The 13815-nt window shown below is 48.0% G+C and overlaps 1 protein-coding gene across 21 annotated transcripts in view; it reads left to right on the forward strand.

The window, feature by feature from the left end:
* Window positions 1-13815, forward strand: part of LOC132910180 (protein turtle-like) — a 160609-nt gene that overhangs the window by 130595 nt on the left and 16199 nt on the right. For 13 of the 21 annotated variants that reach the window (XR_009658705.1, XM_060965717.1, XM_060965725.1 and 10 more), the window contains 7 exons: window positions 3777-4008; window positions 6217-6540; window positions 10189-10476; window positions 10552-10961; window positions 11265-11536; window positions 11815-11987; window positions 13565-13645. Coding sequence is in view for 20 of the 21 variants with exons in the window: in XM_060965717.1 (XP_060821700.1) it covers window positions 3777-4008; window positions 6217-6540; window positions 10189-10476; window positions 10552-10961; window positions 11265-11536; window positions 11815-11987; window positions 13565-13645 (1780 nt within the window). In the remaining variant the exon portion in view is untranslated. Of the gene's footprint in view, window positions 1-3776; window positions 4009-6216; window positions 6541-10188; window positions 10477-10551; window positions 10962-11264; window positions 11537-11814; window positions 11988-12219; window positions 12289-13564; window positions 13646-13815 lie in introns of all 21 variants that reach the window. The other 8 variants (XM_060965728.1, XM_060965737.1, XM_060965722.1 and 5 more) reach the window with 5 other exon arrangements.

Raw genomic sequence — 13815 nt, forward strand, 5'->3', positions numbered from 1 at the left:
GACAAAGCTAGTCTCGCGAACTTTTCGAATTATAGCCACGCGCTTTTCATTAAACGGAGCTTGGCGCAGACGTTTTAAACCACAAAGATTCCCGATAGGAGAAAGTTATTCTTTGACAAAACTTTCGAGCAGGTCGTCGACTTAGCCACTAAAATGTGTTCAAACGAGTAAAAGAGAAGTGTTCCAAGGTTACCTGCCAATTACTTTGTCTATTTCTTCAGCGAGGAAAAAGCATTTGTGTTTCTAGTGCACATTCTATGAAAGACGAATCATCGAGGTCATAGCAAAGAGACGTAGACAGCTTCGGAAATGGCGAGAAGTCATTGAGGTTGTGTCATTGACGGTCGAGATCGCTGGATGATCATCGAGAGTAATCAAGATCGAAATTATATCAATATCACGAAGCACGAATGTATCCTGTTAAAGAAGAGTTTCGCGAGGCAACGACAAAAGCGTTTAGTTATCCTTTCTTCTTGTTTTCTCGCGCAAGAACTATAACGACCACGACCGAGGTTTTCTCAAAGAACTCACGCTTTCACACGCCGTGTTATCGCATTTCCATTTCGAGCGTAAGACGTTCCAACGTTCAAGATGAAAATCCCGAACGCCAGAGCGTCGAAACAAAGCGTTGAAGCTAATTGCGAGCCGGTCGAAAGTTGGGAACACCGTGAATTGCGAACGTGCCAGACCGTTCTTTCGCGGTGACGAAGTTGCTTTTGCAAATTGGCCGCTCGATATTAACGAACCGGTCCATCCCCGCGTGAACAATTTACGTTCAAATTTGCACCAAGTCCGTTGGCAGGTACGCGAACAAACGTTGAACGGAAGGATTCCGTTCTGGAACTCACACACGCCTCGTTAACATTTCACTGGTTCGGTTGGCGAGGGATTTAGCTCAATCTCCGGAGAAACCGACAAGCTTCATAAATATCAGAATTCGCGAAATAGACGCAGACATGGTGGGAGGAAATAGTTGTGGTTCGTCTGACAATGAATTATGAAAATCACCGGAATACGCACCGCGTGCAAGTGCAGATGTTCGGCTCTCTCTCTATTTCGGTTGAAAGAAAAATAATGAGTGCGAAATCTCGAAGATTTTTCCTTAAAAAGCGAGCAGTAATTATCATGATTCATGTTTTAAAAAGAAATTAGTTAGAAGTTAAATCGTTCCTCGGTGACTTTGCGAAAAGAGGATGATTCCTGAAATCTCTAAAGTAGTTTGTAGGTAGATGGTTCGTGGATTGTTGGGGCAAGAGGAACGTGTTACCAAACTTTGCTTGCTTCGAAAATATACGATGCACTTGTAACGAAATAGGGAGCAGCACCGAGATTAATCTCGCAGATATTCGCGACCGCTGATAGGCGTCTAGAACGATTCGAGATGAGAGAAGCCAAACTGGGAAAATAAAAGAAAGACACCTGACCTACATGAGCGGAGCGCATAGCTGTAATCGCGGAGTGTTCGTGCAAAACGCCACGACTTATTCCGCTCCGTCTCGTAACTACTGACGAAATCGTACCTTCCATCTAGGGAACGTGCTTTTCCTCGCGAACGCTTCTTTCCCGACCTTTTTCTTATGCCTCGTAAATAACAAAAAAAAAAAAAAAAACAAGCGCCGCTAGAAACCGTCGAAAAAGTAGGTAGTTTGGCCCGCTCCTCTGTATACCATTTAGATCCGTAATTTATTCCGGTTACGCGCACTTCTCTTGGCATCTTTTCTGCCCTCTTTCAGTTTTTCGGTTAAATCCAAATCTAGGTCTATCTCTACGTTTATTCGTCGGTCTATCCGATTCACAAAGAAAATGAAATCGTTGCTTGCGACTAGGTGCACGAACAGCATGCACATGAGCAGATATACGAGGAACTCGATGGCGTTAAATTTGTTTCGCGTTCGGGGCACGGGGCGAAGCGAATCGGAACAAGGGAGTTTTTAGCCTGGAAAAGGAACCAATTGTTTTTCTCGTCCGAAATTTTGGGACACGGGAACGCATTCGTTCGTCGTTTGTTCAAGACTACACGTATAGAACGGCGAAGCAAACGCGACAACTTACCACGAAATCGCAATATCGAACGAGTTCCGTGGCTCGAGGGAGAATAATATCGAAATCACTGTGGTTTGAGCTTGCAAGCACGACGACTACGACGCGACGCTGTTCGCCGTCGCAAGTAGGCCAGCTCGAAATAGAAACCATCAACTGGGGCAGTCAATGGCCAACGTACGATCGTCACTCCACGTTTGTCACGTTTTTTGTTCTTCGTCTTCGTCTTCCTCTTTTTCTTCTCCTTCGTTTTCTCTCTTCCACCTTCTTTTCTCTGTTCCCTTTTTTTGCGAGAATCGCGCAGTACTAAACGCGCGGCAGTAGAATAGCCTAGTTCCCTGTCAGACACGAGTAGTCCACCGTTTCAGCGACCGATTTCTGTCTCTCGACTCCTTCCTCGTCGCTCGATTCCGATAAGCATCGATATCGGCTCGATCGAGCAACCAATGGACGAGCGGCAACAGCACGCGACAGTCTTTCGAAACGAGAACGATCGAACGAGGAAGCGTTCGCCGAGTGCCGCTGATTCAGTGGTCCGCCGCGTCGGCCTTTGATCGTGCTTCGAAAATGCAAATGCGTTCTACAACGTGTAATTTGATTACTAGCGACGAAACGGTGCGTAAGTCGTTGCACAGGTAGCAGTTAACACGTTAGTACGCACAATGCCGCTGCTCGTTTTAATACACGCGCTTCACCACGATTCTCTGGCATCATCTGGCTTCGCAGACCACAATTTTCATGAATGGCCACGTAACTAACCGGTTGGAATATCAACCGATTTTATTTTTCTTGTGATTTTCTACGAGAAACACGGAATTGATCGAGATCGTTCTTTACCGGTTCTTCACCGATATATAGATCCATTTAGTCGCATGCCTCCCTTTTTGTGTGTCAGACTTTACTTTACTATAGATCGAGACAAACCGCCGATCCTCGATAACCAAGTTATTCGACGGCCGATCGAAAATAACAGCTGGCTCGCGATTTATCGTTGTAAAAACACGCGATCCTCGAGGAATAATCTAGGATCGACGGGTATCTCGATTTCGCATGGCACGTATCCCACGGATCCCATAAAAGTTTCGTGTCACCAGTCATTTTCCAGCAGCGCCTTCTCTCTATCAACGCACGGTCTATGCCTTGTGGATTACTTTTTCATCGGCGCACAACGAATCCCTTTGTTTGCCATAGAGACTTGCATGGAAAATGACAGTTGTCGTGCCGTCCTCGGCCGGGCGAACGTAACGAGCATGAAAATTTAAGAGGATCTTCCGGCGCGTTGAATTAGAGGGAAGGAAGAGGCCATGCTCGTTACGTTCAGTCGTTCGCGCGGAGAGAGCTCGCCGACTCGGCGACTCGGCGACCAATCGCGGCCGTAGATCGTTTCCGCTCTTCACACACGCTGCATCCTCTGTCTTTCGTCATTTGTCATTTCATTAGCCGGCAGCTGGTGCGAGCAGATTCGAATTTTTCGTCTCTTTTTAATGATAACGCGTCGCTTATGCGTCCCGCGGGTTCCACTTTCTACTATGCTTTCCACTGATTTATTCACCAATCATGTTCGTGGAACTGTCGATGAACCGAAGAACGTCGATACCCAACACGAAATGGCAGGGACGACGAGCTTCGCGAAATCGAAAACGAAGCGTCCAGCATATACCGAAGCGAGTCTCGCACCAGTATGTACGTGTTCATGGCGATCCTTCGTTTATGTTGCGTGTTGGTGTTGGTGCAAGGGGCAGGAGATACCAATATACATATGGTACGAGTCGTATCCGACCCACAGTGGCGAAGGTTACGAAGGTCGAGTCTCGAGAGTTTCGCCGAATTCACCGTATGGCGTGGCGAGCCTCAACTTGACTGACATCCGCGAGAGCGATCAAGGATGGTACGAGTGCAAGGTCGTCTTCCTCAACAGGTCGCCTAACAGTCACAAGAACGGTACCTGGTTCCACCTGGATGTCCACGGTGAGTACTTTTCATTTGAGAACGATCATGATACGCTATCGCTTTTCTTCGTTAACCGATCGTCCCGTCGAAAGCCGGTACATTATACTTACTGTTCGATAACGTGCTTGGATATCGGCGAACTCAGCGTCGCTGTTCGATGTATCGGTTACGAAGATTCTGCGCGAACGATCAACCTAATCGCGCGATTCCCCATCTGTCAGCTGACGTCGGAGTATCTGAGCGGTCTACTGTATCTTAAAAGCTGGCGTTCACGTTTTACGCTTGACCATAGTTGATCGGCCAGGAAATTTTACTTAAGAAAAGTTACTGAGTCAAAAAACGCGATTACGCGACGTCACAATATCGATTAAAAAGGACTTAACTGCGATAATAGAAGTTCGTGTCTCGAACGAGCTGTCACGAATGTAATTTAAGTCGAAAATTCCATTCGCGTCGGATCCGAGTTGGCCAAGTTTTGCATCGATTTTACCTCGAAGCAGTCTCATTAATATTATCTCGCGCTTAACAAGATTTTATGGCCGCGACGAGTACCGTGTTTTCGTCAGAGAAAGTGTCTAACGAAAGAAAGGTTGAACGAGTCCAGGGACGAATCTTATTCCTGGCCCGGTTTCTAACGATCCGCGAACTTTTATATCTTCGAATGACGAACGCCGTCGATCCTGATCTCCCCCTATCGCGAATAAAACGAAAATGCGCACGCGCGCGCGAGATAGAGAGAGAGAGTCGCTAATAAGAGAAACGAAATAAGAGGAATAAAAAGGATGGAGAAAAAAGGGAAAGAGAGCATCGTCGTTTCTTGGGAATTCAATTCAATTCTTTCGTCGAGCGACGCGATAAAGTTTTACGCGTTACGTCAGTGTGTCGACGACGACGTCGCGATGGAGTCATCGAACCAGGCGATAGGAACGAAAAAAGAGGAAAAATGCTGGCCAAGAGAAAGGAAAATCTATTGCCGCGTTTTGTTTGCCCACAAACTATGACGAACGGCCGCGAGGAAGGAAAGTATTTAGATGTTTTAGGAAACGATGCGTACTACTCTCTTTCTTTTCTCTGTCTGTATCGTCGCACCTCTACGTCTATGTTCTCATCGCTGCTGCGCCGTTTCCTCCAACGAGTTTTTCTCCGCTGTTTCGCCTCTCGGTTTCTGCATATACGTCGAGCCCACGGCCACACTCGACCGCGTCATCGTCGTCGTCAACAACAGCAATGACAACGGCGAGGAAGATGTCGACAACGTCAGCGATTGCGACAACTAAAGATTTGCCAGCGGCATCAAAAAGAGGAGAACCACTCGACCAGCGAAAGCGCTCAGAATCTCTCTTTGTACTTTTGAAATTGTCTCTGGCCGGTCGTTTACTCGCGTCACACTCGTAAACTGTTTCCCCTTTCTTCCTCCCAGCGTTCTCGCTTTCGGCCTTGTTCATATCTTCCATTTCTGTTTTTCTCCTTATGGTATTTGCCGCGATATATCTTTCCAAATACGATCAACGTGCATACGATCCTATGGCCAGGTATCGCTCTATTAACGATGCCGAGAACAAACAATGGAACGGAGACGATCGTACCGAAGACGAAAACACGATCAAGTTTATTAAAACGATCAAGAAGAATGAGAGAAAGAGAGAGAGAGAGAGAGAGCTGTTTGACACTTCGACTATATTCCAATAAATTTTCCTGTCATCTATCTTGACGAATTCTCTCGGTGACCGATTGCTTGCTCTCTTTCCTCTTTCGTCCTTGCCCAGCTCCGACTGTTTCTGTTCTATCAAATACACGAGGAAGAGCGCGCTTTACGCGGTGAAAATGGACGTTCCTTTGTGCTACGGTGGTTGTCGAAGTTGTTGAAGGGCCGTCGTGAGTCCCCCTGGATGGAAACTCATCGAAGATAAAAACGTTGGAAGAGCGGCGCGGAAGCGTTTTCTAAACGTCCGCGCGATTCGAGGGTTTGATTGTTCCCTTAATGCCGTTTCCTTCGAGTAATGCACCATCGCGTGGTAGTTGTCGCGATTTCTTCCCAACAATTCTAACACGTTCGACGACCCCGTCGGTGTTACTCTACTTTAACGTTTCCATCTTTCGACTCGACGATCGATAAAAACGAATCGCAATCAGCCGGCCCGCTAGTCTGACCATATTCTGGTCCGATCTACTTTCGATACCGCGCACAGTCACGTTCGACCTTTTCCGCTCGCGATCTGCTTACAGTTCCAAGAGTATCACGGGAGGATAAAAACGATTGGTTCGTTTTCGTAGCGCCACCAAAATTTAGCATCACGCCAGAGGAGATGATCTACGTGAACGTGGGCGACGCGATAATATTGAACTGCCAAGCGGAGGGTACGCCGACACCGGAGATTCTCTGGTACAAGGACGCGAACCCAGTCGAGCCGTCGACCACCATCGGAATATTCAACGACGGCACTGAGCTCAGAATCTCGACGATCAAGAACGAGGACATCGGGGATTACACGTGCATCGCGCGAAATGGGGAGGGTCAAATCAGTCACACGGCCCGCGTTATAATCGCTGGTGAGTAAAACAACAGATCTAGTACGAGTGTGTGTAGCGGAACACGTGTATATTCCTACGTCAGTGGTTACTTCCTCGTCAGACACTCCGATATCATCACACAGCACAGCAGTAAAGGTCGACGCCTTCCGTTCGGCGTCGTTTCTACAAGGTGTGACGCGCGATTGCCATAAAAACTCTCGTAAACCGACGCTCGTTTTAGAAATGTGTTAATCTAAACGCGCTACTTTCCGGCAATAATTGCGCGCACCATTTTCCTTTCCGAGCACGCTCTGATCTTCGCAGCGTTGCAAAGTTTGGTCATTTGTCAAACTTCCAAAACACGGAATCCTTCGTTATTCATTAGCGATCCTATCAGGATTTCCTCTTCTTACCATCCGCAGGTACGATCTACAGGCAACGAATTGTCTTGCGGTTTTACGGTGAATTCAACGAACTTTATAACCTCGGTGTGAGGGGCGAGGAAGAATTTAGCACGTGCCAATAATTAATATACGCCGGATCGGTACGATAATTATCGGAGCGGCTTGTTATTAGAAGTTATCGGGGTATTTTCGGTAGACGGGAATCGATCGAGCACCGATAATGAAATTCCGATAACCGTGTCGTCAGAAAATGCCTCGATGCAACCAGTTCGGTTTTTGCCGTTGGATTCGCGCGAAGGAGGCGCGCGATCGATGTCTGTTGATCGATAGAAAGATCCATCCGTACCGCTCGGACTCATAAGATCAAGTTCCGGCGGATATCGGTCGCGTTTTTTTTTTTCGCGATTTTATGGAAGTTCTTAAAGTCTCGTTCGGGCGAATCGTCCTCGATGGAATCGGTTGGCCGTTCTGGGTAACGACGTAACTTTTACGTCGTTTTTAATTCCCGAATCTGCTCGGAATGCTCGTAAAATTGACCGGACGAGCCGTTTCAACTTTCTACGCTCCCTTCGGCACGGATATTTTAATTAACTGGAATTCTAGGTATCGTCTAAGTATTATTGAAACGAGGAGGAAAGAAACGCACTGCTCTTATCTCTCGTTGAGTTTGAAAGGCGCTTTCGATGGAACCCACGGGAAGGATAATAACGATTGGCCGGTGCGGACATTCCACAGCCAGCAGCATTGGAAATATCTGACAGACCGGTGCATCCATTACGTTTCCAGGCAGATCGTAAACCGATGCGTCGATGCAATATCGATCGCTGAGTGCGCGCGATAAAATTCGCGTTAGAAGATCGGTTCCGGACGGTGCGGTTGTGGTAGTCAAAGCCAATTAGGATGTTCTTCGCGGCGGGTCGAGTTAAAAGGCGATTTGTCTCGAGCACTCCGCGTACCCTCTCTTTTTCTCCCCTCAGCCCCTGGCCTCGTTTGCCACCGGTGCCGCAGATTTGTAAGCTTCGTTACGAGGCCGCGGGAACATTCGTCTTCATCATCGCGCTGACGTCTTTCCCCTCCGTGGTTTTCCTCCAGTTAACGACCGGCCGATTTAATACATGGACCGACGCATCGATTTTCATGATCGACGCGCCATGTCGGTACTATTCTTCTCCGCTCTATTTTAGCGGAAGGTAATCGGTTTGCCATACCGAATTCGCGTCATCATTTCGACGAATTCCAATTTCTATGTATTCGACGAAATGTTTCGATAGTTTCTCTTAATCCGACATGGACATGTAAAAAATCCGTGTCAGTCGTGAACGCAGATTCGGAGGACTCGGCAAAAGCCCACGAAAAGTTTCACATTAATAAATCTCGCTGGAATCTGGGCGCGCGGTCACGAACGAGCGGCCGTGAGCCGTGAGTGCAAAGTAGACGACTCTCATCTTCCTCGTATAAAACACCGCCAATAGACTGCGCCATTAATGCGGAGGATCCTCGAGCTGCCGAGCTCAACTCAACTCAACTCCGCCCGGTGCCGCGGTAGCGTGAAACTTTTGAATCTGCTCTTTGAATATTTACCGAGCTTCCTACTCCGAAATTCATCTCTATCGCGGAGACGTTTCTTCTCGGTCGTGGGTCGTGTCCCTCGGACGAGCGACTCTTTTCCCCCTTGGAATTGCCGAAAACACGAACGCTGTCGCGACATCTGCCTTTTGTAATCTCGGCTCGTAATAAAAGCGAAGATTGGGAGGCTTTGTTCGTCTTAAACCGACGTATCGATTGCTTTCAAGTTTCCGGGCGAGCGTCGGCGACGCGCTCTATTCTCAGATTCATTGCTCTCGCGGGCGAAAAGTTTTAAATCCGACTTGTGAATATTTATCGAGTGGCTGCTTCTAAATTCATCGCGTTGTCATCCGCAAGGCGCACGCGTCTGAACTCCATCGTTGAATTTCATCGTCCCGATTGTAAGGATCCTCCGTAGCTTTGTCCGCCAAGTTAACTTGGCGAGTTTTCAACGTAGCGGAATCCGCGGCATGCTCCGCTACCGTTTTGCGCTCGCGGTTGCGGTTTCCTACGAAACCCGCGTCGATTCGACCGTGCGCCATTTCATTGTTTCGGGGCACAACGGTCGAAGAACCCCGCGATGAGCGGATTCCGATCGAATAACGATTAATTTTCGTCGATGAACTTGGCGCGTTTCGCCGGTGTAGAAACGGAAACAGCGGAAATCTATTCGGGAAATCGTAGCGCGCGACTCCTTCCTCGAGCCGAGAAAATGGTTGTTCCCACGATCGAATGGCAGCCAGAATGGCAGCCAGCTTAATTCCCGCCCAGTGAAGATAGATCGGATTCCAGAAAGCACCAGTGAATACCGAGAAAAGTTGGAAGGACTTTTGTCACGCAGGATCGATTTCTTCCCATTATGCGTGGAGATATTCAGCCGCGCGACCGAGAATGCGTTCCTCTGTCTCGAAAGTCTCGCAAGTTTTAAAATTCCACGTGCATGCTCGTAGGACACGATCTTTTGGATATCAACGAGAATATAATGCGTTCTGTTAAGTCTTTTTGCCGAGACACAGAGCGAAAAGTCGTCCAAAGAAAAGACAGTCAGTTTTGAAGCGGCGAGGCGTATTGGCTAAAACGCGGGTCCGTTTTCTTTCTGTTTTTCTGTTTCTCCGCGTAACTTCCGTTCGGAACTCGTCACCGATTCGGCCTCGTCCGCTCTAAATACGCAAGAGAATTCCACGGAACGAAAACTTTGTTGATCGTTTCACCGGTCGGAACGAGTCCCTCGTTCGAATCGATCCGCAGTTTCGGGGCGTAGTTCTTCCTCTGGCGCGAAACGACGTTTCTAAAATAACAATCCCGTCCATTATAGAGCCGTCTATTCATCGGGCTCGCTAAATGGAGAATATCTATCGCTCTTTCCATTTGTTTACTTATCGACGTCGTCTAGTGGACTGGTTTTCGCGCGGACTCGATCGACACGAGCAACCGAACGATGAAATCTCGTTTCGTGATACGCTTCCGCGCCAGACCAAGTTAAAAGCTCCTGCGACGGGCTCGTCGTTTCGGTCAGGATATTGGTTGGCCGCCGCATTTCCGGCATCAGCCAGACAGACTGACATTGACAAGCTGCTAGCGTGCCAGAAATCGGTATCGTCCCTGACGAGCGCTATCCCTTCGCTGGCTTTTTTGCGATCGCGTCGACTTTGCGTCGTTTCACATCGATTTGCGTCGATTTCGAATTCATTCTAACGTTATTCTTTGCGATTTGCAGGCGGAGCGGTGATCACCGTGCCACCAACGAACCAGACCAAGCTGGAGGGCGAAAAAGTTCAGTTTTCTTGCGAGGCGAAAGCTCTGCCCGGCAACGTGACTGTACGTTGGTTCCGCGAGGGAGCTCCGGTAACGGAACTCTCGGCGTTGGACACCAGAGTATCGATCAAACCGGACGGCAGTCTCGTGATCAATCCCGTTAGCGCTGACGACTCTGGCCAGTATCTGTGCGAGGTGACAAACGGCATCGGCGACCCGCAAAGCGCCAACGCTTACCTCAACGTAGAATGTGAGTCATCGACGATGTTTTGCGAGCGATAATTGTTCTCGAAAGACTTTTACAGTTAAATACACGGCGTTTCAGATCCAGCGAAAGTCACGTTCACCCCCACGGTGCAATACCTGCCGTTTCGACTGGCTGGTGTGGTCCAATGTTACATAAAAGCGAATCCTACCCTTCAGTACGTCACGTGGACAAAGGACAAACGATTGCTCGAGCCTTATCAAACGAAGGATATCGTCGTGATGAACAATGGCTCCCTGCTCTTTACACGGGTCAATGAGAATCATCAAGGTCGATACACCTGTACGCCGTACAACGCGCAGGGCACACAGGGAAGTTCTGGACCGATGGAAGTTCTCGTGCGAAATCCACCCGTCTTCACTCTTGAACCAGAACCCATCTATCAGAAGAAAGTCGGCGAAACGGTGGAGATGCACTGCGACGCTCAAGAAGCCGAGGGCACGCAGAAGCCCACGATACAGTGGCACAGGGTATGCATCGCCGAAAAAAAGTACTCCACGTATTGTAGAATAAAATCGCGCAAGATCCATTCGCTCGATTGGAAACATAATCGGCAAAGATTAACCGGATACTGGGAATTCTTGTATATCCTAGACTTTTCGGCGGCGTTTCGGTTTGTCATTGGTTTAGTACCCCGGTCGCGCAGCGGAATAAAAGTCTGATCGGTTAACGGATTGTCGAGATTCCGATAGAACGTTTCAATTTCGCGGCGTCTCCAACTCGTTGGTCGTTTAATGCTCGGCTCGAGTTGCATCGTGATTTTCATTATGCAGAGGGATGGCGCGTCCATTCAACGCAACCGGGCGAAAATCGTCGGTGGCAATTTAACAATCGAGAGCCTTCGACGCGCGGACTTTGGCTTCTACCAATGCGTCGCGTCGAACGAGGTGGCAACCATATCGGCCTCCACGCAGTTGATCGTCGAAGGCACGCAACCCCACGCACCGTACAACGTATCCGGGACTGCGACCGAGTTCGCGGTCACGTTGACTTGGCTGCCGGGATACTCTGGAGGACCTGATTACAAACAGGATTATACTATCTGGTGAGTTTGATACTCCGGCTGTTTACTCGAATTCTCGTGTCGAACGGGAACTGTTGATGGTGTTTCAAGTAGCTTCTAAGTACAAACGGTTTTGGAATAGTATTTTCGAGTATGTTCACCTGGAACGTAATGTGACCATGGTACGTGGCGCCTGCAATATCGGTTAGAATGGCATTCCGAGAGCAAACTCGTAAACGAGTACGTTGTTTCGAGTGTCGAACTAAGTATATACGTTTTGGAATGAGTTTATAGGAAACTTTGGTTTCCGTTTAACACAGGTACAGAGAATCTGGTACGTCGGAATGGAAAACGATTCCAGTAACTCCGTCTGGAAGCACGACGGTAACGATCAACAGCCTAACACCAGGTACACTGTACGAATTCCAAGTGATCGGGAAGAACGCTCTGGGCGATGGGATGCTGAGCAAACTCATTACCATCAGGACACTTGGTAACGATCTTTAAACTTTTGGTATAATCGGATCGGTGATACAAGGTGCCGTATGATCTCTCGCGATAATCGTTCGTTACAATCCGGAACTCTCTGTTTCGCGACAATCGACTGTCGAACGAATATCGCTGTCGCTGCAATTAACGGTCTTTGTCCATGTTAACATGACTAACAAATCGCATCCTATGCAATTCTTCTTTTCCTTCTTTTTTCAATCGCTTCACTCTCGAAGACGTGGCACTGACGCACTCAGCGACTCCATCATCGAGCGCCGGTCATGCTCCAGCCACGGACGAAAGCGGTAAGATCGTCGTTTCAATCGTACCTATTCGTACAACTAGTAATCGATGTCGGAAAAGTCGTTTCCGTGAGTAGAGGCAGCCGGCAAGCACCGAAACAACTCGACGCTACCGCAAAAGCTGTAGCCCCGAAATCAAAGGGACGATTTTGTATTTGAACGCGATCGACCATAAAACCGTCCGATTCTGGGCTTTCTCCCGCTCCTTCTCGCTCGCTCGTTCTCTCTGAAAACGGACGAGCTTCGAAACGAGCTAACAAAGAATCTCGGTTGAACGATTTCGTAAAGATGCCTTGCGCGGAAGAAAGCTTCCCTCTCTTCTCCGTGACCGATGTTTATGAAGCTTCGTTGCTGGAAATAGCGATTCTGCGCGAGAATTTCAAAGTTAACGCTAAAACTCACCTCACCTAAAAGAAGAAGCAAAGAGGAAGGGAACGAAGACTTCCGTCGCGACTTATCGTATCGGAAAACCCATCGAGCCGTTCATTCTGTTTCCTCTTTTATTTCCTTCCCTCGAATCTGCCGGGTCATTGCCTCCCATTTGTACATACTGTACCTTGATTTTTCCTGCACGAGCTTGTACAGATTTTTATCCGGTTCTCACTGCAAAGATAAGGGCGACGCCGCCGATCTTCAACTTGCTTCTTTTCGTGCATTCGCTTCTACCATACACACATACATACGCATTCACACTCGTAAACTTCTATATCTAGTAAATTTTTGTTTTATATATCCGTATGCAATTCGTAATCCCGTGAGATCGTAAAACGTGACCAGATTCGTCCATTTTTCCGGCATTTCCATATTAATAACGTGTCGACATCAGAAATTTCCGCTAATAACCCGGGAACGAGCCACGAACAACCGTCCGAATTTTCTCTCATACAGTGGTACCACAAGAACCCCAGGTACATTCAACGTCCCTTTCCCTTTCCCTTTCTCTGTCCCTTTCCCTTTCTCTTTTCCTTTCTCTTTCCCTTTCCCTTCACCCGTATCTTTCTTTCCCCACGCTTCAATTTTTGCCTCTTTCCATTCCCCATTCGTCGCTGTCTACGCATCAACGGTCTCGAAACTCGTTAGCCCGCCTCGAGTAACACGATTACAGCCAGCTTAACGAGAATTCCGGTGGATCGGATTCGCGAGGATCTCCTCCGCACCGATCCTGCTCTCTGCGACCTATTATTAAGGCACAACCAGTCACCCCGGACCACCGGATCCACTTGTCTTTCGACTCCCACCTGATTTCTCACGATTGCCGTTTTCTTTGCTCTCGTTTCAGACATCTTAGATCATAATACTCTCATATTACCGACCGATTCTACCGGCAACCCAGTGTTCCCGCCAATCATGCGCCCGAAAGGTATCAATTTCTTTTCTTTAATTTATTTACTCTACCGCGTGTATTCGTACGACTTTCTTCGTGTTGTAATCGGTTTATAAACACTTTCAGTCGCACTCAATATGAAATTTATTTTAGCCTTTTCCCAGTTGTGTTTTCTATCGACTATCTCTCCTCGTCTATCCTTGCCC

This window comes from Bombus pascuorum, chromosome 8 (genome assembly GCF_905332965.1).
Source record: "Bombus pascuorum chromosome 8, iyBomPasc1.1, whole genome shotgun sequence".
In the NCBI taxonomy this organism is placed as follows: Eukaryota; Metazoa; Arthropoda; class Insecta; order Hymenoptera; family Apidae; genus Bombus; species Bombus pascuorum.